Source organism: Brachyhypopomus gauderio, chromosome 16, assembly GCF_052324685.1.
Source record: "Brachyhypopomus gauderio isolate BG-103 chromosome 16, BGAUD_0.2, whole genome shotgun sequence".
In the NCBI taxonomy this organism is placed as follows: domain Eukaryota; kingdom Metazoa; phylum Chordata; class Actinopteri; order Gymnotiformes; family Hypopomidae; genus Brachyhypopomus; species Brachyhypopomus gauderio.
Window position 1 is genome coordinate 15,193,517 of NC_135226.1, and position 27,175 is coordinate 15,220,691.

Sequence of the window (27,175 nt, forward strand, 5' to 3'; positions counted from 1 at the left end):
TATACACTGACGCAGACAAAGCACGTGGACTACGTTGACACACGCCCAAAAGGGAGGGGCCGGGGTCCTCAACGTGACAATCAGACCACTGTCTGCGTATATATCCCCAATGTTCTAATGGTCCGTTTTAATGTTCTAAAAATTATTGACAAAAAAATAAAAAATCGAATTGGTTCAACATAACATGGAGTAAGGTGGGGTGATTTCTGTGTATTTAATGTACACTCCTTGTAAAGCCAGTCAAATAATGCCATCTTAGTAATAAAGTGAACAGTAGATTGTTTTGAAAAACCAGTTGTTCTGAATATTTCTGAGTTGGTCTTGGTCAATAGTTCGTAGTGCATTCTCGGTGACTGTCTGTGAACTCAAGGCTGCAGGGGTTGTGTCCTCTGCTGATTCTGCAAACAGTGCATTTATGTTTCAGAAGCAGAAAGGGATTCTAGCAAAAAGATCAATGGACATAATCACACTTTGTGTAAACTGGCCATTAAGCTCACGTCAGTTGTTTGTTTGTCTCATGTAACCCTACGGAGTCTTTCATCTCGTCTGTCTTTGTAACCCAGGGTCACGTGACTGTTCCTGGAGTTCCTCCTTTGCTATTTTGGTCACAATGTTCAGCGGTGCTCTGGCTGACCCAGTTCATGTTAAAGGTTTTCAAGAGCGCACATGAGCATGTAACTTGTGACTATGTGAATACCATTTACTGCAAAAATTAGGCCATTTTTTGCATATTTGTTTTTTTTCTGATGTTCACACAGCAAATTACATGTGCACAGAGCAGAGTGCAGACTTATGGGTACATGTCTAAAATACAAAAATATTCCATAAAACAACCACCGTTGGAACATGAAACGCCTTGAACCTCCTGCATCGTTTCATTGGATTGTTTGCTGTCGGAAGGAACTTCAGTCAGGAGGAATTTCACCATGAGCAATGATAACAAAAATCTTTTTTAAAAATGAAGAAAGTGTGGAGGGACTTCCAGCAGAGCTAAACTCCCTCACCCATTACCACAATCACAGGTTCAGGTCCCTGAATAACACCTAGACGGAAGAAGTAGCACTAAATGTGAAGGATCTGATGGTTCCCACATTTAAGCTTTTTTTGCAGGGTGATATTTTGATTTAAGTATGTGCTCTAGATGTATGGTGATAATCCTCCTTTTGTGCCTCAGTTCTGCGTAGCCTCTAGCCTTGTCCTTTAGCAGATCAAGAATAATCTCTGGGTCCCAGGTGGTACAACCAGATGAACTTCCCTACCGAGAAGAAGCCAATACTGCAACTATTTAGAAATGTTTTAAACACGAGTGTCTTTCTGTCAGAGAAGTAGTCCCATATGATGAATAAAGTTACATACAACAAGACCAAGAAAGTCTCTCAACTCACCAGTGTGTACTGGGCCCCTTGATTTTCACCTCTCTGGGGTCCAGAGTTCTTCCTTGTCCCAGTCTGGTTTTATATGTTCTATTGTAATTACTGTAGCAGTACTTTCTTTTTTAAATGTCCCAGGAACATCGTAGACCATGTTGAGCCTGACTGAATGAATGTTCAATTTATATAGCGCCTTTCAAGATACCCATGGTCGCTTTATAATTGGCTACATTCCTGCTTCTCCTCTGTGAATTTGAAGGGGACCCTCAGTTAACAATACGTGAGAATCTTCTCTAATGAAAATTGCCTAAATATCTTATGTTAGAAAAGACAAGCATACAATTATTCCATGGTATAATTTTCAGAATTGTCTGAGCGGATAAACATTTTCTGTGTGTTTTATAATGAAGGTTTTTTGGAGCATCTCTCTTAAAGAAAACCGTTTCTTTAAGGCACAGACAATCTACGGTGTGAAACATTACAATCATGACTGAGAAGTAAACGACTGTGTTATCTGTTGTAATATAGAAATTATTGTATTATCAGTTCAAAAAACTGAATGAGAATTTAATGTGCTATATCAGTGCATTTTTCCTGTTATTTCTTTGCTGCCAGTAATTTAAACTTTTATGCTTTCTTACTGTATAACTGGGTTTATGGAATTATTCTTTTTTTTATTAATTATTCTTTTTCAATTATGGTGCCAAGACGAGGGCGTTTTTCGGACGATATAAATAATGATACATGCTGTCAACACAACGCGGGACTCAATACAACGAGCAGCACGTATGTGTCACTAACAAGACACAAGAGCAACAAGTCACGCTAAAAAGTCAAGAGACATGAAACGAGAAATACGCATACACAGACTAACACACAAGCTAACAAACACACACAGACAAGAGTTCACCACACGCAGGACAGCCCAATGGTATATGGTTATACTAAGAAAAAACTATTTCGATATTCTATAAAAATAAATACATGTACATCACCTATTATTTATTTACATTTACGAATATACATTTATGAACATTTACGGCTAATACATATCAATGTTTAATGATATATAATATAGTCTAGTAAGTAATTGGTGTAGGCATTACTGCTGGGTGAAAGGCCAGTTTATGTTTAAATCTCAATGCATAGACTCCAAGGTCTGCTCCTCACCATCTGCTGTAACTAATATAGGCACATCCAGTTAGGAAAGAATATCTTTAGCAGATTGGCAGAATACCTTGGTGTATAGTGTTCACCTGCATATTGGCAGAATACCTTGGTGTATAGTGTTCCTGAATAGTGGCGGAATACCTTAATGTATAGTGTTCCTGTATAATGGCAGAATACCTTGGTGTTCACCTGTATAGTGGCAGAATACCTTAGTGTATACTGAACACCTGTGTAGTAGCAGAATACCTTAGTGTATAGCGTACACCTGTATAGTGGCAGAATACCTTAGTGTATACTGAACACCTGTGTAGTAGCAGAATACCTTAGTGTATAGTGTTCCTGTATAACCTAGCCACTAGGGTGCACATACTAATGTATTTTAGTGCAGGTCCCAAGCCCGGATAAATACGGAGGGTTGCGTCAGGAAGGGCATCCGGTGTAAAAACTGCGCCAAATCAAATGATGTGGATCAAAAATAGAAATTCCATACCGGATCGGTCGAGGCCCGGGTTAACAACGACCGCCACTGGTGCTGTTGTCCAACAGGGCATTAGTGGAAATTGGACTACTGTTGGGACAAGGAGGAGGAGGAGAGGGGGGAAGAGGGTTCTGAAGCTGAAGGAGAGGAGGCAGAGCAGGAAGGTGGAGGTTAGAGTTGGTACGTTGAATGTGGGCTCTATGACAGGTAAAGGGAGAGAGCTAGCTGATGCGATGGAGAGGAGGAAGATAGATATACTGTGTGTACAGGAGACCATGTGGAAGGGGAGCAAGGCCAGGAGCATTGGTGGTGGCTTCAAACTCTTCTATCATGGTGTAGACAGGAAGAGAACTGGAGTAGGGGTAATCCTGAAGGATGAATTTAGTAAGAGTAGTGGAGGTAAAGAGAGTAAGTGACAGGGTGATCTGTGTAAAGTTAGAGATTGATGGGGTGATGAAGAATGTCATCAGTGCTTATGCTCCTCAGGTAGGTTGTGATTTGGAGGAGAAAGAGGAATTCTGGAGGGAGTTAGATGAAGTTGTTTTGCAGGTTCCTAAAGAAGAGAGAGTGGTTATTGGAGCAGATATAAATGTACATGTTGGTGGAGGGAACAGTGATGATGAGGAGGTGTTGGGTAGATATGGTGTTAATGAAAGGAATACAGAAGGACAAATGGTGGTAGATTTTGCTAAAAGGATAAAGATGGCTGTAGTTAACACTTTAAGAAAAAGGAAGAGCACAGGGTAACGTATAAGAGTGGGGGAAGATGCACACAGGTCGACTATATCCTCTGTAGGAGACGAAACCTGAAAGAGGTTAGTGATTGCAAGGTGTTACCAGGGGAGAGTGTAGCTAAACAGCATAGGATGGTGATATGTAGGATGATGTTGGAGGTGAAGAAGAGGAAGAGAGTGAGAGCGGAACCTAAGATCAGGTGGTGGAAGTTAAAGGATGAGGACTGTGGTGTAAAATTCAGGGATGAGGTGAGGCAGGTACTGGGTAATGGTGGTGGTGTTCTGGATACCTGGGATGAGACTTCAAATGCAGTGAGGGATGTGGCTAGGAAGGTACCTAAGGACAGAGGAAGATAGACAAAGAGTCGTGGTGGTGGAATGAGGAAGTTCAGGAAACAGGGTCACAATTCCCAGTGCATAACTTGTTCGTGCACTTGATGGTGGCATCCTCCTTAAAAAAGAAACAATTTTTAAAAATGACAATTTCACTGTGCATATGATTAAATTGAATAGATATATTATTCAAATTCACTTGAATGTCTTACCCGTGCATTTCAATCATATCAGCAACCAGGATGTTCACCATTTGTTTACGTTTTGCATCTGTTAGTCTTAGTCATCCACTTGTTATTAGATTAATTAGCACTAGATTAATTAGCGACCACAATAGATTAATTAGTGATTTGTCTTACAGAAATGTCCAAGTGCAACAGGATTTGTAATATGTATGCTGGTTATAGACTTTTATAGAGTTCATTTTCGTAAATAAAAAATACTAACTGTCTTGAAGAAATCTGTTGTATTCCACGCCTTCATCGAACTGCGTGAATAGTGAATATTGGGATCATTTACCAAAGTGTAATCACATATCAGCATTCAAATCATTTACCACACGTTGTGAGACATGGCATAAAATTGGGTTTAAAATCATTCACCTGGACATCTAAAAATAAATACATGTTGTAGATGGCAAAAATCCATTATCCATCCATCCACGATCTAGATCCAACTCCTCCCACCGTCGTGTTTTCATTGGTCTGAAGTAATTGCACTACGAGTTGTATCAGATCAGCCATTCCAAATCACTGTTGCCATCCTAAATTGCTATTCTTATTTACTTGCCGTTCATTTGTGAACAATCACGAATGTGAAAGTAAGTTCATAATAAACCAATTTTCATCTTGCTCATGCTAGTAACTAGTTTCCGTTGGTGATCATACAAAATCTGACTGTTTCTGTTACAGACAACCGTGCATCTTATATATCTTAATGACAACCTGACTTATTTAATTTTTATAACTTATTTCACTGAGCACTCTAGGTTTCAAACTAAGAATTACGAGAACAGTAACACACGTGATATACCGAAGTTCACCTCCGACTACGTGACCTCGCCATATTACTGTGTTCCACGTCGTTACAGACAACCGTGCATCTTATATATCTTAATGACAGTGAAATAAGTTATAATCACAGTACCCGAACCCACCCCGATTAACGGGAGTACTGTGATTATAACTTATTTCACTGAGCACTCTAGGTTTGTCCTAGCTACATAATAAGATATATTTAGGTAATAATTGTCTATTTTATATTTTATTTTATTAAAAATTAAATAAGTCAGGTTGTCATTAAGATATATAAGATGCACGGTTGTCTGTAACGACGTGGAACACAGTAATATGGCAAGGTCACGTAGTCGGAGGTGAACTTCGGTATATCACGTGTGTTACTGTTCTCGTAATTCTTAGTTTGAGTCGGAATTCGGCACAACACCGGCAAACACAGGCAAGATGTGTGTTTATGTTTTCTCATATCAGCTATTTTTAACGATTATCTATTTTAGTAACCCACAGTAGATAGACTGAAGTAGATTGTTGTGGAGTTACGACTACCCTGTTGTATATTGTAATCGTGTGTGTAGAATGGCATGGGTGGGCGGGGCTTAACTCCATCAGCCAATGACTGTGTAAATCCCGCCCACCCGTAAAAACAGGTCCAAAAGTCAAAAGCGAGAAACTTCTGGAGGCGAGAGCGAGACCGAGAGAAGCGCGAACGAGAAAAGGCGCAACGAAAACGGATTCTTCAAGAATATTAAACTCAAAATAGACTATTGAAAACATAAATATTGTGTACAAACCAGCTTTTTAAACTCTCAATATTAACGACAGTTTTCTCAATTACAAAACGTAATTTCTTGGTTATGGATTCTGTTTTTTGATTCTCAAAACATTAGGTCCTATATTGACGTCATACATTTATATTTACATCCCGCTCTGTAAATACGGGGCAGGGCGTCAGCGGCAGTTTTGGGCATGCGCAGTTCATTTGCAGTGTGGACGTGGAGCGGTGAGGGTCTGCTCTGAGTGAGAGACTGCACTGAGTGTTGTGGGCGGGGCTCACGGCAGCACCCCGAGTACAGCAACTGAAGAGCGAGTGTGTTCAGAGTCTCCAAAAGTCTCCGATAACACCACAAAAAGCCGCTAGATTTGTCGCTAGTCGCTTTTTACCACAAAAAGTCTTTAGAGGGTCAGAAAAGTCGCTAAATTGGCACTCATAAATCAATATATTTACGCAATAATACAGAGAGGGAGTGCGTGTAATATTGGCACTGCTGTGCTGCGGTCGTAGGCACTAGGCCGCAGGCCGAGTGCCGTAGATCAGCACCGCAATGCCAATATTACACTTTATAGCACGAACCCCGAGTGTACTATTGCGATTATACCACAGTTCCATTATTGAAAGATTTTGAGTTAAAGAGGACGAGAAAATACGACCTGTTTGGTTAAAAACATTCCGCCAGTTAAAATAGTTCCATTCAATTGCTCGCTGCTAAACTTACACAACACTGGAACAGCCTTACCCAATAAATATTATAGAGGTAAATATACACAAAAACAACTGTTGATAAAATTGTATTTATTAAAAATAAAGTACAACAATTATTGATAATGGATTTTACGGTATTAACTTTGTTTCTCTGCATTTCCAGCTCATCCAAATCATTGTTTGTAAGCGTGGCAAACCTTGGCTCATTGTAGGAATGAGGCTGGTCATTTATAGCTTCATCCTCCAGTTTCAGATCGAAACAAATGCTTTCGAAGCCAATAGATTTAACGAACTCCCTGTAACTCATTTTGATAATGTTGCTGCGTGTTTGTAGTTGCGCTGTTTGGCTTGTAAACGCTGCTTCGTTGCTAGGTTACCTGTATGTGGCGGAGTAATACATGGAGAGCTTCGGTTACAGTGCTATAACGTGTAATATTGGCACTCCTAGATCGCCTCTCAGCCAATCACATTGTAGGGTCAGAACTAACAGTGGTATAATAGGCATTAACTTACCGATTCACACAGGAGAAATGAGACACAGCTAACAAAGAGACGACATACTATGGGGTTACTCATTTAACACTCTAAATGAGTAATGGGGAAATGGGAGTTAATCATAATCCTAGACATAAGTGATACGTTCTCAGAGTTATTTTAAAGGAGAGTGCTTGTTTAACACTTTATTTTAACACTGTTTTTCCCCATTGTGAGTAAAACCACAGAGATGAGACTCTATTCAGAGTTGTATTAACTCAGGCAATAGTCAGATTGACTCTCTACTCTCAAATATTTAATCAACACCAAATATTTAGCTCTGCTGATTTTGCTGGGGTCACTTTCGGCGCCTAACTCAGAGGTACAAAATGGCTTTCAAGAAATACCCTTAATTTCTGAGTAATTGAAGATGGTAAGCTAAAGTGAGCAGCTGATTCAGCCCCTTTTTGGTCTAATATTTTTTTCTTTTGTCAACCTTTTCTTCTATTTGAACACTGAGGACCTTTTTCCGGTGCAAAGGTTGATTCTTCTTAGAAAAAAACAACAGTATAGTGAAGTGTGCTATTGGCTGTTTTTAATTTATTTTTTGAAGTTGATTTTGGGAAGCTGTATGTCTGAAATTTCTGGTTAGCAAAGTTTTTAAACATTAATTATTTTGAGTTGTTCACTGTAACAATGTTGTTTGTGAGTTTAGTTAAATTCTGATTGATGTTCAGAAATACTTTCTACCATCATAGACAGCAATTGCTCCGCCACTACAAACATCCTATTTCCGCTGTGGACCAAATCAAAGCTCACTATTGTCTGCATCTCATTTAATCAGTCAGTGTTTAGGGGTTGTGAAACGCTCTCCTAAAGTGCACAGTTTCAGCAGAGCGGACTGAGGCTAGTGGGGGGGACCAGAGTGGGGAGATCATGGATGGTTCTGGGTCCACAGCTGAAGCTCTTTCGACGGAGCCCAACATCAAGGTGTTCTGCTGCCACTACCTGAGGAACTACCTACCTCGGGCGTACAGAGAGGAGCTCTACCACATATTACGCATGACGGGACCCCTGGTGAGAATTCTCTCTCACACACACACAGATACATACATACAAACATGCATGCATACATACATACACAAAAGTGTTCTTACTTTTGTCTTTCATTCCTCATTTAATTATAAAACAATGCTAGCCATGATTGTTGATTTATGGAAAGTACAGACCAGGCTATGGGGTGATATTTGTGATGCAGTCCTTCAGGATCTGTGGAATATTCTTCATACTGTTGGGCTGCTAAATGCAGTAAAATAAATTTGTTCCAAATCATGTCAGATTTCTTGGAGATATGTGTCACATATCACATTTCTTGTGACATGTAAAGTCAATTTTGAAATCTTGTGCAATATAATTTTTTGGGGGGTGGTGGGGGGGAGCACATCTGGCACTGTGCTGTTTTTGTGTGTTGGAGAAGCCCCATGAAGCCTCGTGCTGTGGCTGATCTCTTTCCCCCGAGGGGCCTGAAGACCGTTTCAACTCTGATCACCAAACAGTGCCGTGTTTGTGTCCGCAGCTCGCGTGCCGCTTCCTGAATTTCCTTCTTTTCTTTGTGGTCACAATGTTCTGCGGGCGTTTGGGGAACACAGTGCTAGCTGGCTACGGAATGGCTTCTGCTGTGAGTCCACCCACCACACCCCAACCCCCCAACCCCCACGCACCCCTACCCCCAAACCCCCACGCACCCCAACCCCCCAACCCCCACGCACCCCTACCCCCAAACCCCCACGCACCCCTACCCCCCAACCCCCACGCACCCCTACCCCCAAACCCCCACGCACCCCTACCCCCAAACCCCCACGCACCCCTACCCCCCACATCACCCTACTGCTCTTGTCAATACTTTTACAGATTGGACAAACAAAAGATTAAAAGTAATCAGCTTCCATTTTCTATGGAGGATTAGAACTCAGCAATGGTGTCACTGCATCGCTTCACATGAGTGATTTTCAATTCAACTTTTAAATTCATTTCTTTTTCAGACAATAAATGTAACAACCGCAGCGACTGGATTGGGCCTAGCTTTGGCGTGCGATACATTGGTTTCACAGGTATGTGAATTATATAATTGGTTCCCTCGCTGTTAATGACCCCATTCAGAATGTCATGAACTCCTCATTTAAAATTCAGTATTTGAAATGTTTCTTGAATGCTGTTTGTGAAAGACAATGCTCATAGCAACTTCAGGATGCATGCTTTGTTCATGTGAAGGTACGTGGCTTAATGGATTTGATTTGAACCTACTTCATTTGATAATACAACAAAAAAAACCCAACGCAGTCCTGAACTAAACAGAAATGGACCCGTGTAGGCTTTTCACCAGTGAAAGAGTGCTAAATAGACTTCCGCTGGCCCATGTCCTCGTGCCCAGACGTTCGGGAGCAAGAACCTGCTACAGGTGGGGGTGATTCTGCAGAGGGGCATTCTGATCCTTCTGCTCTTCTGCCTGCCCTGCTGGGCCCTGCTCATCAACACCCAGTCCCTCCTCCTCCTGCTGGGCCAGGAGCCCGAGGTGGCCAGGTAACTAATATATACTTCTTCACATGTTGCCAGAAAACAATGCCAAATTTTAGATGAATTGTATATTAAACCCCTCTACAAATGTAAGTAATATTCAGACAGAGTGGTCATTTGAAGTCTGACAAATTCAACCACTTAAATCCAATAATACTGATTTGAAAAGGATATGTATGGATATTCAGTTTATCATAAATATACTAAATATATGTTTAGATGAATCTTCACTAGAAATAGATCTGTTTTATTGATCAAATAAAGTCTGATCTCCTTGCTTAGATCTTGTTTACCCCTAAGATACGTCTGGCTCAGTTAATCATAGCAATGTAAACATTCACATGGCCTTGTTTGGTATCTCTTAAAACAGATGCTTTCGTCGAGCATGAGTTCTGTGTTCGAGTTGAAGTGTTTAACCCTTGCTGAGGCAGGTCATGCTGAACTCTGCTTCCTGCAGACAAAGCAGTGACTCTGGTCTTGTTCCTTTCAGGATCGCACATATCTACGTTGTTGCTTACCTACCTGCGGTCCCAGTAAGGCCAGTGTTTTGTGCTGTCCCCAAATTTCACCACACATCCCAGTCCTCACTCACATGTGTGCTGCCTCCTTTTTCCACAGGCCATGTTTCTATACCAGCTACAGTTGTCTTACCTGCAAAACCAGGTGTGTAGGACTAATAGCCCTGAATAGTCAGTCTGGCCAGTAATAAGAACCACTGTGTTTCATGCCTGTGCTAACGATGGAAGTGCATCTCCATCTAGGGTGTGATTTTACCTCAAATGTACGCGTCCGTGCTGGCCAATCTCATGAATGTGCTAGCTAACTACGTTCTGCTGTTCTGGTGGGATCTTGGTGTGCAGTGAGTGTTCTTTGTCTCATTCTTTTAAATGCACCTGAAAAGACTCCTGTTGGTCTTTATTTTGAGTTTGTGCACGTTGTGTTTCAGTGGGTCGGCAATAGCCAACAGCTTTGCCCAAGTTTTCAGCTGCTTTGCTCTGTTCTCTTACATCCGCCTTAAGAAACTCCACGTTAACACATGGGGAGGTGAGAGTCACCCCTTCATACACCGTACTTCAATTGCAGCAGTGCATCAGAACCACCCATGTCTTATACCGGAGTTCAGAGTTGAACTCTGCCTGACCCAGAGTGCATTGCAATGCCTGTGGCTAGTAAGGTGGCCGTGAAAGGGCGTGGTGATGGTTCAGGCTGGTGGGCGTGGTGATGGTGCAGGCTGACGGCTGTTGTTTTTCTCCGCGTTACACTTTCTCCGCTCACTCAGGCTGGTCCTCTGAGTCCCTGCAGGACTGGGGTGCCTACATGAAGCTGGCCCTTCCTAGCACACTAATGACATGCTTTGAATGGTGGATCTACGAGATCGGGGGATTCCTAGCAGGTGCCTTTTTGCGGACACAGCATATTAAGCATTTAATAGCTTTTAAAAATGTATTTCAGTATATTGAATGAATATGGCTCATTTTCAACTTTGCTCACAGGAATGTTGGGAGAAATAGACCTTGCTGCTCAACATGTGGTCATAATGCTGGCATATATTAACTACATGGTAATGAAGTTATTTAAATCTCTCTCCATATTCATTAACCTATCATTCATCTTTTTATTTTTTTTATATATATATACCACACACACACATATATTATTATTTTTTTCAATAAATTTGTGCATGTTTCTTTCACACTATCGAAGATCCCGTTGGGCCTGCAAGGCGTGGCGTGCGTGCGTGTGGGTAACGCACTAGGGGCGGGAGACACTGCAGGCGCCATCCTCACTAGCAAGGTTTCTCTCATCTGCGGAGGTGACAAAACAACTTAATTTACACATACCTCATATTTCATTGGTTATACAATTATCAATTCCAAGCTCTGTGGGGCTTAAACACTTTTCTCAAACACTTTCAGCTGTTCTGGCCATCATTCAGGGTCTTGTGCTTGGCTCAACTAAATCAGTAATTGGCTTCATGTTCACCTCAGATGAGTATGTCTTTCTTAATTGTTCAGAGTGTTCTCCTTTTTGGGGGCATTTTGACATCCAAATCTGTTGACATTAACCATTAATCTTAATAAAATCCTCCAAACACTGCTTTTAAACATCTCTGTCATGTGACCATCTGCTTTCAGGAGCATAGTGGAGTTGGTTTCTGAACTCATGACTATCTACTGCCCTCTTCAGTTCTTTAATGGGATTTTGGTGAGTTCTTAGTGAGACTCTCTCGTTCGTTCAACAGTAGACCTTCACACAGTTTCACCTAATCATGTGGTTTGTGACCGTCATGCTACGTTATGTTCTCAGTGTGTTGGTATGGGGATTGTCCTGGGCACGGGTCAACAGAAGATAGCAGCCATTGCTAACCTGGTGGGTTATTACGGCATTGGCCTTCCACTCAGTGTCGCTCTCACTTTTCCCGCCAAACTAGATGTTGCAGGTTCGTTCTTTTACATGAATGAAACTATTTAACCGAATGGGGCAAACACAGACAGCACTGAGCAGTTTATTGTAAGCAGTGCTGTAGTAACACACATCTCCTCTTCGTTAACAGGGTTCTGGTTGGGCCTTTTGGTGGCTGTCTTCCTGTTGGCGATTTTTTTCATCGTCATCATCTTCAAATTAAACTGGAAGAAGATGACAGAGGAGGTATGACCGAGTGGATCTCGATGTCTCGTTAATATTCATATTTGCGGACTCATTTCATGATTAAAAACTGAATATTCGTTGCTGAGGAAGGCTATTGACCGTGCTGGATTGGGGAAGAACAGTTCTGTGAGGCACCCAGAGCTTCGATCCAGTCATCGACTCTCTGATAGCTTCTACATCGCCATGAGTAATGGAGAGGTATCATTCTCTCGTCTAAATTACCTGTAAAACTAACTGTAAAAATCATTTTAGCACTTAAATAAGTTAAATAAATTTTTAATCAAATATTATACATTTTTGCAAATTATTATATCAAATCCTCAAATGACCATGCACAAACATTTTGAGCTATGTTCTTTCGTGGCCAGAATGGGTCCAGCTACCAGCCCATGACCTATCGAGTCCAGGAGGAGGAGAAGACCAGCTCAGAGGCTCAGGAGAGGCTGAGAGGAGATCAGGCAGATGAGGAGAAACCAGTGTTACTCCCCACCTCTCAGCTCGTCCTCAGGAGAGGCCTGACCACTTTCGCTGCCATCCTTGTCCTCGCCGCTGGGACGGCCGTCCACCTTTTCCTGCCTCTGCCTGAGCTGGTTCCTGTGATCAACAGCACTTTGGACTGGGAGAACTTCACATCTCCTTCTCCATTCACTCTACAGATGTCTGTTTGAGACTTGTTGGTGACTGTGTGGACAACAAATCACGTTTAAAGTGTTTCAGTGAGGAACTCGCCTCAGCATGGTAGAATATTACTATGCTGTGGGAATTGAACAGTGTTGTCTTTAGTAAAAGGAAATTCCCATTGCAATAAGGATTAATACATACCTGTAGACATATTTTTTTGTTGCTGAGATGGCAAATATTCCAAGAGATTTAACTAAATTAATAATATTGACAAGAGGTTTAAATGTAAATAGTGTTTATCCCAATCAATCTAACACACTAAAATATTGCCTAATTAAAACAGTACACAAAAAACATATCTCCTATTGGACATCAACTTATATCTTTTATTCACCTATTAGTCGTCCTATTTAGATAAACCATTGCAAGTAAACATGAGGATGTATCCAGTATATTGGAAACCAGTTAATAGTAAATATTTTCAGTGTTTAAAATTCAAATGTGTAGCTTATTAACCAATTTTAAAAATGTACAAAGGAATAGAGTGCATCAATAAGTTGTAAATATAAATTTATTCACTTGAAGCATACCTTCACCTTCATATATCTTCACACCGTCTCTTGACTAAGATTAGTCACAAATACAAATACGTTAAGTGGTGGAAATTTTGATATTTCCTTTTATCCTATGTTGTTTGCTATCCGTTAATCATATTAGACACATGTTTAGAGATGTGACTTATAAATGTGTTAACCATATAGAAGGGACACTGAACCTGTTACAGAACAGTGTCCCGTATGATTTAGTAAGGCCTTAGAAAACTATTGTCTACCCTGGACGTACTCGGCCCGTTCCGGGACTGCGATGTTCCTAAACCGACCTCGCTAGAGATGCCAGATGGTCTCTCTGTAACACGGGGTGTACAAACCGGTACACACCGCGTAAGAAAATGAAGTGAGAATTGAACCCAAATGCCGTTGGAAACCAATAGGGATAAATGCTTATGACTAACGCAATGTGAGCGTAACAAACACTCACACGAGAAAGCATAAACTGCAACAGAGAAACCAATCTGCATGCACGTTAAACACACACACACACACACACACACACAGAAGCTAAATGAAACTTAAAAGGACGCGGAAAACAACGCGTAAAAAGGAAAAATCCAACAGAAAACAATGTGGAATACTCAACATTCCAGGAACAGGAGGAAAATAACAAAGGCAACAGCAAGAACGCGGAAAAAATACAACTTGTGAAAACGAAACTAAGGACGCCAGGGGAAGTAACTGACAGCAGGCAAACGCCGCGACAAAACAAAACCCTTCCCAAAATAAAAGTTAAACTGATAGGAAGTAAAAAGCTGGAGGAGAACTTGAGGGAGGCCAGTAAGCGGCGCAGGAGATAAACACTCGAATAAGTAATAGTGAAAAGGCAGAGAAGAGAGAGAGAGAGAAGGCAAGGTGGCAAGACACCTTGGCAACTGGAACGCACCGTAGAGACTGAGGGACCAGAGAAAGGGCTGAGAACGTAACGGCGAGAGACCAAAACAAATCAGCAATGATCACCGCTGATTGTGCCCAGCGAGTCTAGGACTGTCTCGGGTGCCTCTTGTGGAGGTAGAAGGCGTGGCAACCGAGGCAACCCTGACACTCCTAGTCTCAACATGGAAGTGGCCACGTCGGCTCTCAGACCATTATGAGATCACCAAGCATGGACGGGTCGTGTGGGGAGAAGCCAATATACAATTGTCAAATCATGTGTGATTTATGTTATGTTCATCCAATCATATGCTTTAATCACCTCACGTTCACCTCGTGAACATCTTATGTGCTTATGAACTAGAGTATAAGAGATGAGAGCTCGGAGTGGGGAATTAGCTCTCGTTTGAAGGCGCTCTTGAGTGTATGTAGATGAGAACTTTGGATTGATCCATACTTGTTTAATAAATCTATTATACTTTACATTATCTTACCTACCTGTTTTTGACTTTTACTGTGCTTACCATTTAAGGGTTACAGAATTTCCAGAACAGTTAAAAAAAAAAGGGCAGCCAAACATCTGGAAATCAGCTCTGTGTTTTATTACTCCAGTCCGTGTCCTCCAGAGCTTAATCCGAGCGCTGTGACCTTCTCTCAGTCCTCTTATCTGGTCAGAGTCATGTTTAAGATCAGTCCTCCAGCCAGCATGCTGAGCATGAGCACCAAGGGGAGGCCCCGGCGAAACACCAGCGTCCTGAATGGCAGCAGCTTCCCCACAGTGCAGAGGTTCTCGCTGGATGACTGCACCAGCAGCACATCCATGTCGTGGCCTGGCAGGTCTCATTGGGCTCCACGTCTCCCTGTTGCTCTGCGGAGTCTGCCAGCACAGAGCTCCTGTTAGCACCCGGCCGCGTTATGTGCTTCACCAAGCAATCTCGGAGCTGTGGAAGTTCTTACCGTCCTCTGTCCCATTGGACTGTACTCCAGCCCTGACCTGGGCCTGCGATGAGAACAAGGCATTAGTAACGCTGGCACTGAACGCCGCAGGGCAAGAGCTGGATTGTGTTTGGCACGTGGCTCTCACCTCCTCTGTGACTTTCGCCCAGTTCATCTTGACCAGGAGCACTGAAGAAGACGGACTGAAGGAGCACGCAAATGAAAAGGCCCGTCCAAAGACCTACAGCGCGGCAGACGAGAGAAACACGTCTCAGAGGGCAGCGCGTGGCATCGGGAAGACAGGCATATGAAAGAAAAAGAGCATATGAGACAGAGAGAAAATGAGCGAGAGAAAATGTTTTCCATACCAAAAATCCCTAGTTTGGCTGCAAACATCAGAGATACTCCAATAGGAAAACCCACACCATAGTATCCAATCAGATTTGCAATTGCCCCGAGCTTCTGTTTCCCTAAGCCTCGGACAATGCTCTCAGTAGCGGCCTGGCGTGGGATGAAATCCAGTCGGGTGATCCAGCACACGCCCTGTTTACACCTCTGACTCCTCCCACTTTATAGGTATAGAGTAATACGAGTGTGGCACGCTCTGTTAAGTGTTATGTGCTGTAAGGAGCAGGTGTGCAGGAGACTCACTGCTGTTGCATCAAATATATGGAAGGGAGCGTAGAGGACCATGACAGTGGCAACCCTCTGCCTAATCTGTCTGTGAAAAAGACATTTATTTATGTTTCATGTTTTTGTTTACATGATTTTACATGATCATGGTACTGTTCAAATTTAAAAAAGTATTCTAAACCCACAGTATAATGAACAGTACATGAAGTTTATTATACTGACACCATGTCCAAGTTAATATGTGTTTCATGGACAAAGTTCACGGTGGATTTTACTACAGTTGGTTCAAATAAGCAAAAATATAGTTTAAATGGATGACAAAGACAACACACTGTCTAGGTACAATAGAGTGGAGTACTCACTCATCATTGGTGAAGACGTAAGAAATGGCGTCTTTGGAACAGCCGATGATGACTGCCAAGCATGCTGAGACCAACACTGCGAAACAAGTTCATGAGCCGAGTTTTTTGGCCTTTTTCCGAAAAACAGTACAATCGGAGCACTGTAATTCAGTCCCCAGTGCAGCACATGGTTTAAAGAACGAGTGCCAAACGAGCAAAGGTCAATCACGAGTGTGAAGCGTCTAATCAGGCAAGAAGGTGTCCCACTCCTGTAGGCAGTCCATGGACCACCCTGCACATGGAGAGAGACACGGACCTCACACAGATCTCACAGATAGCAGTTACCACAGTTGCATACATATGATTACACAAATTAGGACATTGTAGCTTTCAAGGTCTGTTGTCACTGTGGTTAACAAAATAGGTTAGAATTTGCATAAGGGGAGTCGGCATGATTAGCCTTTCTAATTGGGTCATTATGATGCATGTATAAAATGAAACAAGTGTATATGCAAATTGTTTATGTCGCATATTTATCTCACTAGGGAAGAATGTTGGTGAGGAGTACTCATTGATATAAGGAAACATGAAATGGTTGTTTATGTGGTGCAAGAATTTCATGTGATCACCTACCACAGAAATGTTTGCGTGATTTTACGAACTCACCATGCCAGGTGTCCTTGTGAAGACCTCTACAAAGGATGTAAATAAACAGTACAATAGCCATCGAGTACAGTGAGATAACGTTGGCTGCTGCAGATCCACTGCAGATAAAACAGTCATATCAGTCACATTGGTGATGTCGTACATATCGTAATCTTTGTCACTGATGTGCACATTTAAAAAAATTCAGTACTGGGATAAACGGACTATGCCCAGGGGTTTAATCCCAGCTGATCGTTCTTGCAAAGTGTCATCTCGATAGAACGGTGTACTCACATGATGCCAAGGTCAAGAACCAAGACCAAAACATAGTTTGCCAAAGCATTTATGATGTTTTCTATAACTCCAGTGATAACCAGCAGCCAAATGATTCCCTAGAAGGAAACACTTCATTCACTCTTTACACCTCTCTGAATGACAGTGATTTTCATTACTGTCTGAGAGCCAGGAGAGTCTCTCAAGACGTTCTCTTACCTGGTTTTGAAGATAAGTGGTCTCAATAATGAATGCATATAATGCCTGAAAGAAAACAACAACATTAAAATGGGCTGAGAATCTGTTTTTATAACCGGAAACCTTCAAGTGCCCCTGTATGCAGTGAAAAAATGACAGCAACTTAGCACATCAGTCAATTTATTATCTGATATAAATAATTCAAGCAGTTCATTTGAACCAACAGATGCTCTGTTATTGCATATCCCAGCAGCAGAGGGTGCATGGCTGAAACCAGCCACAGACAGGCCGCCATTGCAGGGCAAATGTGCAAACACACACACCCTCATCCACCCATTCTCTCACACAGGGCTATTTTAGAGAACCTAGCTGAAACCATAGTGGGGGACACAGTGGGGATATGCACACTCCTCACAAGTAGTGCAAATGTGCAAACACAAAAAACATCTTCAGTAGGGATGTGTGTATTGTTTTACGTACTGGAAGAGGCCAATAAATGATTAAATTAAGTACAAAGAATAAAGAGCTTACAGGATAAGCCACAATAAATAGGGCTAAAAGGATCAAATTAAAGAGACATAAAATATAAAAGGTAAGAATTTTAAAGTAATTCATATTGATCAAGAACTTTTTAAAAGACAAATCTTATATACTGTGCAGGAACAGAAATGTTTTCAGTCTAGATGCTTGTGGTTTGGGTATCGTAGGACTTTGGGGAGTTAGTTCCAGCTGTGGGTAACTGGGAAACCGAAAGCTTTGCTGTTTATCAGGACCAATTCCTGTTCTAAGAGACCTAATGGGTTTCCCAGATATATCTGAGTCCTCAGCTGTTTCATTATTTATAAACAAGTAGTAACATTTAAAATTGATCCGGTGGCTAAATGGAGGGCAGAGGATTTGAGAGCTGAGGTAATACCAGCACCATAATAAGGGTGGGCTTCTCTCTGCCTGGTAATACCAGCACCATAATAAGGGTGGGCTTCTCCCTGCCTGGTAATACCAGCACCATAATAAGGGTGGGCTTCTCCCTGCCTGGTAATACCAGCACCATAATAAGGTTGGGCTTCTCTCGGCCTGGTAATACCAGCACCATAATAAGGGTGGGCTTCTCTCTGCCTGGTAATACCAGCACCATAATAAGGGTGGGCTTCTCCCTGCCTGGTAATACCAGCACCATAATAAGGGTGGGCTTCTCCCTGCCTGGTAATACCAGCACCATAATAAGGGTGGGCTTCTCCCTGCCTGGTAATACCAGCACCATAATAAGGGTGGGCTTCTCCCTGCCTGGTAATACCAGCACCATAATAAGGGTGGGCTTCTCTCGGCCTGGTAATACCAGCACAATAATAAGGGTGGGCTTCTCTCTGCCTGGTAATACCAGCACCATAATAAGGGTGGGCTTCTCCCTGTCTGGTAATACCAGCACCATAATAAGGGTGGGCTTCTCCCTGCCTGGTAATACCAGTACCATAATAAGGGTGCGCTTCTCTCTGCCTGGTAATACCAGCACCATAATAAGGGTGGGCTTCTCCCTGCCTGGTAATACCAGCACCATAATAAGGGTGGGCTTCTCTCGGCCTGGTAATACCAGCACCATAATAAGGGTGGGCTTCTCTCTGCCTGGTAATACCAGCACCATAATAAGGGTGGGCTTCTCCCTGCCTGGTAATACCAGCACCATAATAAGGGTGGGCTTCTCCCTGCCTGGTAATACCAGCACCATAATAAGGGTGGGCTTCTCCCTGCCTGGTAATACCAGCACCATAATAAGGGTGGGCTTCTCCCTGCCTGGTAATACCAGCACCATAATAAGGGTGAGCTTCTCCCTGCCTGGTAATACCAGCACCATAATAAGGGTGGGCTTCTCTCGGCCTGGTAATACCAGCACCATAATAAGGGTGCGCTTCTCTCTGCCTGGTAATACCAGCACCATAATAAGGGTGCGCTTCTCTCTGCCTGGTTAGCATACTAGTGATAACATTCTGAATTAGCTGCAGATGTGTAATGGTCTAATGGAAACTTCTGCAATAGTGGCCTGCTTTGAAATTAATGCAACAGGTTTGTCTAGTCTCCTGGAGATGATGTTGTTACTGAATTTCACTTAGCCACTACAAATAAGCTCTGAATACATTATAACTCTTGCGATTTCTGACTTTATGTTTTTTGGTATTTAAAGTCTTGGAGGTAAGCAGTAACCTTCGGCCGGTGGACGCAGGTGGACAGTTGCAAGAGCTGCAATGTTCCTTAAGAATCTTTAAATTAATAGCACTAAACTCAAGACATAACTTAAGTTATGATGATGGCACTTACTGGATCCATTTGCTAATGTATCGGTTTAGCCAGCACTACCAGTTGGGAGTTGAATGTCAAATACTTCCAAGCACCCAGTGGTTCTCTCTTATATATGCTCACTTCTGTTATTAGCACAAAACCAAGAAACAATAAGGATACTGTGCACTGGAAAGTTGGGTGAAGGACACCGAACCGGTTTGCTCTGGCTGTGTAAGCAACACGCAGATCTCAAAAGAGAAGTTATGGTGCTGACTGAGCAACTGGTGGTCTCACGACAGACTCGTGCCGGAACAGGTGATGTCTCAGACTGAGGTCACTAGCGGAGACGTGGAGCTAATGAGCTGTTTGAAAACTTTTAACACCGATTTGTGTGGCATTAATTAAGTTAGTTGGGGCAGGAAATGCTCCCACAGACTACAGTTGTGGTTGGGATATTTTACACAATGTACTTAAAACTCAAGGGTGGCAAAATTAATCCCACAACAGTAGGTAATCTTTTTGGGCAACAAGAATGAAGAATAACATGGTGCAATACGCAGCCTTGCCTTGGCAGCCTTGGCAGCAGCATGTCAGAGTGTGCAGGGAGTGATACCACGAGGGGCACACCAGTGACCATGTTACACACTCATGGATTTTTCATGGGCCGCAGGGAAGGATGAGTTGTCTTTTAGAGAGGGTTCTGTTCAAGGTCCCCTCGTGGGGTCTGCTGATTGCTTTGGGTGAGCTGACTGCTCAAGTGGGAACTGGCCTCCAGATTTGTCATGGTGAAATTGGTCGATATGGTCTCTCCATTGTGAACAAAATTTGAACCGGCACCATATTTGTGCATCATGGGCACAAACCTTAAGTGCAAACATATTTACAAGGTGATGTGGTGGCATTGAGTCTCAACAACAGGGTCACCTGTTGCTACTACTGTGTTGTTTCCTCTTCAGTGTCCACAAAGTTTACACAAAGGAGCTTGATGGTTGCATGCAGGTGTTCTGGAGATAGAAAAATAAAGGCTATCTGGACTGCTGGATCACAGCCCTGAGACAGAAAGGGCCAGGCCTGTAGTAGCATGTACAGTAGAGTGTTTCTTGGGTCTTGTGTCCTGTTACCGTCTGAATTAAAAAATGTTTTGGTCAACATGCCTCGACGTTCTCGTAAACGAATTTCGAGTCTACGTTTACGTTTAGGCAAAATGTCTTTTATCTCCTCTCTCTGAGCCCCCTGAGTGTGCTCCGGTCTCATCTCAGTCGTGTTTTTTCTCTGATCCCTCGGACGTTAGAACGTTACAGGAATAATAAAAATGATGTTTAGGTTTGAGTATGTGTGTGAGTTTAAGTTAGAGAAATTGGATCCCTACCTGAGATATTAATGTGTCACAGGCTGATGCCAAACCATAACCTACCGCAACCCCGGTCACGTTTATGACCTGTCAGAAGGATCGTAGAGGATATGATGAATATAAATACTGGATAATCTAAGCTGCTCTGAAGCAAAGTGTCACACGGGAGGTCAGTCACCACATACTGAATGGTTTCTACTCACAGCTATGGCTAGCAGCACTACACCATCGAGCTCTGTCCTCCCCAGATGTCCACAGAACACAGTACTGACAAAAAAAGGTCTTTATTACTATCTTTATTTATTATATCTTTATTATCTTTATTTTGGTATCTTCATTTTCTGTGCTGGATTGTTTTAAAGTGTCTCTGATATCAGTCTCCATTCCAGCAAGTAAAATACATACTTGGATTTAAATAAGATTTACTAGAACAGAAAATATTCACTCATAAAAATCAAAGCAGTAGTTAAGATCAATGCAGTTTCCCCTTAAGCCGGTAAGAAGAATCTTAGCAGTGTTTATTAACCGTTATGCACAGATATAAATTTACGATCCACTTTGAACTTCAGGAACCTGAAAGAGTCCATTAGAGTCACCTAAATTATTTATATTTTTAACTAAATAGGCAGAATGCATGTCATCTTTTCTACATGTCTTATTTTCTAAAATTTCAAATAAATAAATAGCTTAAAGCTTTGCCAATGCACAAATTAAATCGTCCCGTGTGCTACTTTAACAACATGGGGATCATTGTAAAAGTATTTTAAAAGACACCGTAAACACAAACATAAAAACAAAATATTTGAATGAATTAATAAAACGCATGACTTACTGACACTAAGCTGAACTTTGACAGGGTGTACAAGGTTGTAATAAGATCTCCAGATTGTCAATATGGTTCATATATACTCACGTTTTTATTCATTTGGATTTCAATATATTTTTCAAGCACATCATATAGTATCTGCTTTGCATCAATTTTGTATTTACTTTGAATTTGAGGAGGAAGTGATGGTTGCAAACCCCTTGGAGCTTGGATGTAATGTAATACATGCTTTACAATTCAATTTAGTCAGTTTTGTGTTTCAATAGTGTGAATTAATTTCAGGAAATTACATACAACACTATCATCTGTGTATCACCTGATTACAGTACTGACGCACAATCATTGGATCTGAAATGCAATTCCTACTTCCTAATTATTTTCATCTTGAATTTCAACATTGTTTGAACAAATCCTAATTGCAATCCTAAAATAAATCACGAAATATAAGTCGCTAGGTGGCATTAATGCCCCTCGGTTGAATTCAGCAATTCCCTCTTTATTTTTAAATCACACAAAATATTTAAATTTTGAATTTCAGTAGCATATGAATTGCATTACATCCAGCGTTAAATCACCTGCAAATGATGCTGATACAAAGCGACTGCATTTGAAAGGAAATGCAGTTCTTGCTTTGTATTCATTTTAATCAATTTCAATAGTAATTCAAGCATTTTGCAAAGAATTGTGCATTGTCTGTAATTGCATTCAACTATGTATTTCTATTGAAATAGTAGAATTAATAAGTGTGTGTTGCATTTCTCTCTTTTCTATTGACTTTTATCAAGAAACTGAGTAAGCAGGTTCAACTTTTAAGGAAATGCTGAAGCTCAAGTTGGTACATATTAAACATAAAATATCCAGAGGTAACTTTACGTCGGTGGTGTTCACATTGTAAAATATTCACACAGCCTACTCACCACGGGCAAAGCTGGAGATGATAACTCATTAAATTCTTGTCTGCATTCTGCAGGAATTAAACTGGGAATTCGTCTCAAACATATGTGGTTACTGTTCAGCGATAAAGGATTTTCAGCCATTTTGGAGTGTTGTACTGTTCACCAGGACCATTGGTAAATTTCGTTTTTTAAATGCGGACACGAATGGAAAGATATGAAAATTACCCTTAGCAAATGAATCGCCTCTAAGCCGTGGACTCGCCGCTCACCTCAAAGCAACCTCTAAACTGCTTTACCAACCTACTACCCGCAGACTTGTACAGCTTTGGGACGCCGCTAACCTGTGTCTTCATCATTTGGCCACAAGGTGGAGCCATTTGCACAGCAGATGCATAAGTATGGAGGTTTGGAATTCTTGTGTATTCAACAGTCTAAAAGACACCCCGCACACTTCATGAGAGCTGTTTCAGCCTACATTATGTTCTTGTAGTGTGAAATATGTACTACAGCCAAGTTTTAGTCTATCTTAAAGGAGCAATAAGTCATTTTTCCAATCTCTAGAATCAGCAAAGAAGTTCAGTATAATTTATTACAACTAGGTGAAAGGAGGTTGATATATTGGCTAATATAAAAATGACACCTCGTGTGGTTTACAGGAGTAACCCGCGTTTGTGAGAGGCATATTTAAGTATAGTATGAACAGTACATCCTAACACACAGTGAAGTTATTTTACAGCAAAGTTTATTAGTTTATTCTGACAAACCTACAAACAAAAGATCAGGAATCAATGGCATTGCTTATACGCAGTGAAATTTCCTATTTTAATATTTGAAAATTTCTAGAAAAGAAATGGCCAGAAATGAGAATGACTTTTTGAATGCCACTTCAGCAAAGCACAATCCATGCTATATTATATATATATATTATTCCACCAATCTACTACACAGACCAATTGATGAGTGTGACGGGCAGGTGTGAGCAACTGAAAGGAAGCGATCACGCCAAGTCTCAGAGAAATAGGAGGGTTTAATAGAAAAGGTGCAAACCAAAAACCCGTGCTATACATCCAAATTAAGGAGATAATGACCAGCGGTCAACTGGTACGACGACAAGACATATATAGACAGACAAACGACCATCAGGTGGGAACGGATCACGGGCTCCGCCCACCTGAGGGGCGTACACGACATCACAAAACAACAACAACAACAGCCGCTGTGGACGGAGGCGACCGGTAGGGGGCCGCCTCACCGTGACAGACCCCCCCACCAAGCCGCACTCCCCTCCACTGGGTGTGTGGCACACAGCGGCTGCACAACAACACGAAGGGGCAGGAAGGCAAGGACAGGCAGGGACACACCTCCTGCAGTCCACGAGCTGAAACACAAAACACATAACGTTAGTCAGCTCACCTCCCTGGGCGGGACCCTGGACCGACTGGGCCGTTAACAACACATAACCACGCCCCGGTCGGTCACAGGGCCCTTGCGCCCTAACCGGCCCTTGGCCGGTGAGCCCCACAGGTGTGAGGACGAGGAGCTATGGCTCCTGTGTCGTCCTTAGCGTATGTGTGTGTGCAGGTTACCTCCCCGAGGCGTGGCTTCTTCACCTCCTGGACCTACCTCCTCCCAGAGCTGACCCCTGCCTTCTGCTAGGGGTCACCCCAGCCTCCTGGGGGAGCCAACCCCTCCCGGGGTCCCTCATCACAAGGTGGACTCCTCCACCCAACCCAGGAGCGCCAGAGACCGAGGCCCAGAGCACCCCCGACGCGGGCTAGGGAGCAGCCCCAAGGGCCTCCTGGTCACCCCGGGCAGGAGGGAGGATCTCCCTCCGTGCCATACCCAGTGGCACGGGACCACAACCGCCCCCCTCCCAAACACACATTTAAGGGGAGGAGCAAGCGTGGAATTACACTTAACAGTAGACAACACGCTAGGACAAAACATGCACACAAAGACTCGACAAACAGAACTTAGTGAGCAGACACTGAACGAACGGGACCGATACTTGCGTGCACTACACAAACGATGGTGACGCGCCGCTCAGAGTCGCAGTCGCTCCCCACATAAAACACACGACACACGGGGAGCGAGGCGACAGTGACGAGCGGCGAGCGCGTCACACACACAAAACACTCAACATATAACAAACGCGCACGCACACGGATCCTCACGTCCGTTACCTGGACACACTAACACCACACAAGAAGAAGAGTATTTCCAGGACGACAGTCCTGTCCCTCGCCGTGCCACTAACACAACACATGGGCACAGCGGATCTCTTCACACAAACAAACAAACAACAAACACGAAGAGTATTTCCAGGACGACAGTCCTGTGCCTCGCCGTGCCACTAACACAACACATGGGCACGGCGGATCTCTTCAAACAAACACCACGCAGACAAACACTTACCACGAGACATGACCACGAACGAAGGAGAAAGAAAAAGAGACTCGGCGGCTTCCGAAAGGTGGCTGGTCATTCTGTGACGGGCAGGTGTGAGCAACTGAAAGGAAGCGATCACGCCAAGTCTCAGAGAAATAGGAGGGTTTAATAGAAAAGGTGCAAACCAAAAACCCGTGCTATACATCCAAATTAAGGAGATAATGACCAGCGGTCAACTGGTACGACGACAAGACATATATAGACAGACAAACGACCATCAGGTGGGAACGGATCACGGGCTCCGCCCACCTGAGGGGCGTACACGACATCACAAAACAACAACAACAACAGCCGCTGTGGACGGAGGCGACCGGTAGGGGGCCGCCTCACCGTGACAATGAGTGCAGAAAACAGTTCAGAACACTGGAAATTCTGACCAAAAATGTTGTTTAATTTTGGGAGTTTTGCTCAGGATATTGGAAGAATTGAAGTAAATCAGAAGATGTTTTTTAATACCATTTTAGATGGTGTATTTTTATCTTTAATTTCCCAGGCCTCTGCCACAGGCATCTCCATAGTGCCTAGAAATGGTCTTCTGCATGCTCAAAGCAAATGACTGGATCTTCATCATCTATAGATTCATCATCTATAATATGAGCTGTCACACCAAGATTATTAGATTATTCTTGTTGCTAACAGAGGTCCAGTGATCCCCAGTCAGAGCCACATTTGTGGCGCTCTTCACAATAACCCACAGACATTTTGGGGGGCAAGTGCTCGTGGGGGGAGGGGGGGGGGGGTGGGATGGTGGAGGGCACTTTTTAGCGCAAATAAAAAAACTACAAGCTCATGTTGAATGAAAATTGACTTTTATTTGTAACATTCTCTAAACGTGAGTTTTCAATGGAAAAAAGTCACGCAGCCAACTTATGGAGATGATTCCGTGCCTATTCGAAATGTAATCGCTACTAGACAAAAATGGAAATGCAATCCACAAAATGCATTGCTTTTCCATACAAACATGCAGAATACGTGCCACAATGAAATGCAAAAGCACTATTACATTACATTTCAATGCACTTTAACTCTTTATTGAAAAACAATACACAAGAATTACCATTCAAAACCAAAACGCTGAATTTGTGCCAGAATTGAATATAATACAGCTCGAAATGTAATCACGGCACCGAGGTATTGCTTTTCACCGTACGGTATTTCTGACATAAATGTCTCCTTTAAATGTAATGATCACGAGATTGACACTGATGTGATGAAAACATGCCACAATGAAAAGTAAAAGCTCCAGTGTGTGTGGATTTGTATTTAAAGAAAGAAACGCTGAATTCGTGCCAGAAGCCACCATGAAATGCAATCGACTGAGCGTCATTGTATTCCACTGTGTGTCTCTGCGAAGCTGTGTTCATGCCAGAATGAAATCTAATCACTGTCCAATAGGAACGCTCGCCTGAATTTGGGGCGGGGCTTAGACTCCAGTCAGAAGCAATCGTTCATAGTTGGACTTGAAAGCAGCAGAAATGTCTTTTCACGACAGAATAAAAGAGGAAATAAACAGTCTAATTGGACAAATTGAGGCTGGTGCAGTTACAGACGACTACGTGCTTAACTTAATTAAGCTGAAGGTGCTGGACAATATTGAAAACGGACCTTGAAAGTGTCGTGCATGTGCTTGAATTCCATCTTGTAAAGGTGGATGAACCCTGCAAACAGCGCTGAAGAGCGGAACACGACATCGACAAGCCACAGCGGAGCCCCCGCGATTGCTACCCGTATTTTCCAGATTATAAACCGCTACTTATTCCCTCTCGCTTTGAACCATGTGACTTATAATGAGGTGTGGCTTTTCTGTAGATGTTCCTTCACCCGTCAGGGGTGGAACAGAAAGTTAATCAGGTGGTAGGACAAAGTTGTAAGTCAAAGAAGAAAGTGCTCATTTTCATTTAACTCATGCAAGCAGCAGGCACGACGGAGAATTTTTTCCAAACGAACGTGTTGTGCCGAATTCCGCCCCTCGTT

The 27,175-nt window shown here is 42.6% G+C and overlaps 1 protein-coding gene and 1 pseudogene across 3 annotated transcripts; one reads left to right on the forward strand and one right to left on the reverse strand.

The window, feature by feature from the left end:
• The first annotated feature begins 6,587 nt into the window (after nt 1-6,587).
• On the forward strand, nt 6,588-14,883 carry LOC143477853 (multidrug and toxin extrusion protein 1-like). 2 transcript variants are annotated; one of them, XM_076976705.1, is made up of 17 exons: nt 6,588-8,132; nt 8,632-8,733; nt 9,098-9,166; nt 9,487-9,635; nt 10,120-10,162; nt 10,248-10,292; nt 10,391-10,488; nt 10,576-10,673; nt 10,909-11,022; nt 11,123-11,190; nt 11,334-11,442; nt 11,546-11,621; nt 11,765-11,834; nt 11,937-12,069; nt 12,184-12,278; nt 12,369-12,476; nt 12,647-14,883. In XM_076976705.1, the coding sequence occupies exons 1-17, from the start codon at nt 7,992-7,994 to the stop codon at nt 12,944-12,946; spliced, it is 1,818 nt and encodes a 605-aa protein (XP_076832820.1). In that variant the 5' UTR covers nt 6,588-7,991; the 3' UTR covers nt 12,947-14,883. The 2 variants fall into 2 exon arrangements, with proteins under 2 accessions (XP_076832820.1, XP_076832821.1); XM_076976706.1 differs by lacking the exon at nt 8,632-8,733.
• LOC143477363 (multidrug and toxin extrusion protein 1-like) lies at nt 14,769-23,035 on the reverse strand (annotated as a pseudogene). Its single transcript, XR_013121550.1, has 13 exons — nt 22,775-23,035; nt 21,235-21,298; nt 21,050-21,118; nt 17,431-17,475; nt 17,233-17,330; nt 16,960-17,057; nt 16,544-16,585; nt 16,315-16,390; nt 15,971-16,040; nt 15,688-15,820; nt 15,468-15,560; nt 15,341-15,383; nt 14,769-15,260 (listed from the first exon to the last, which is right to left on the reverse strand). The product of XR_013121550.1 is annotated as a multidrug and toxin extrusion protein 1-like (transcript).
• Nucleotides 23,036-27,175: the final 4,140 nt, after the last annotated feature.

What these genes read in the sequence shown, in the direction of transcription:
- LOC143477853 (XM_076976705.1), top strand. Translation starts at nt 7,992, where the DNA reads ATGGATGGTTCTGGGTCCACAGCTGAAGCTCTTTCGACGGAGCCCAAC. An exon ending in CAGGAGCCCGAGGTGGCCAG is followed by an intron (nt 9,636 to 10,119) that starts GTAACTAATATA and finishes TGTTCCTTTCAG; the next exon opens with GATCGCACATATCTACGTTG. An exon ending in AGTTCTTTAATGGGATTTTG is followed by an intron (nt 11,835 to 11,936) that starts GTGAGTTCTTAG and finishes TTATGTTCTCAG; the next exon opens with TGTGTTGGTATGGGGATTGT.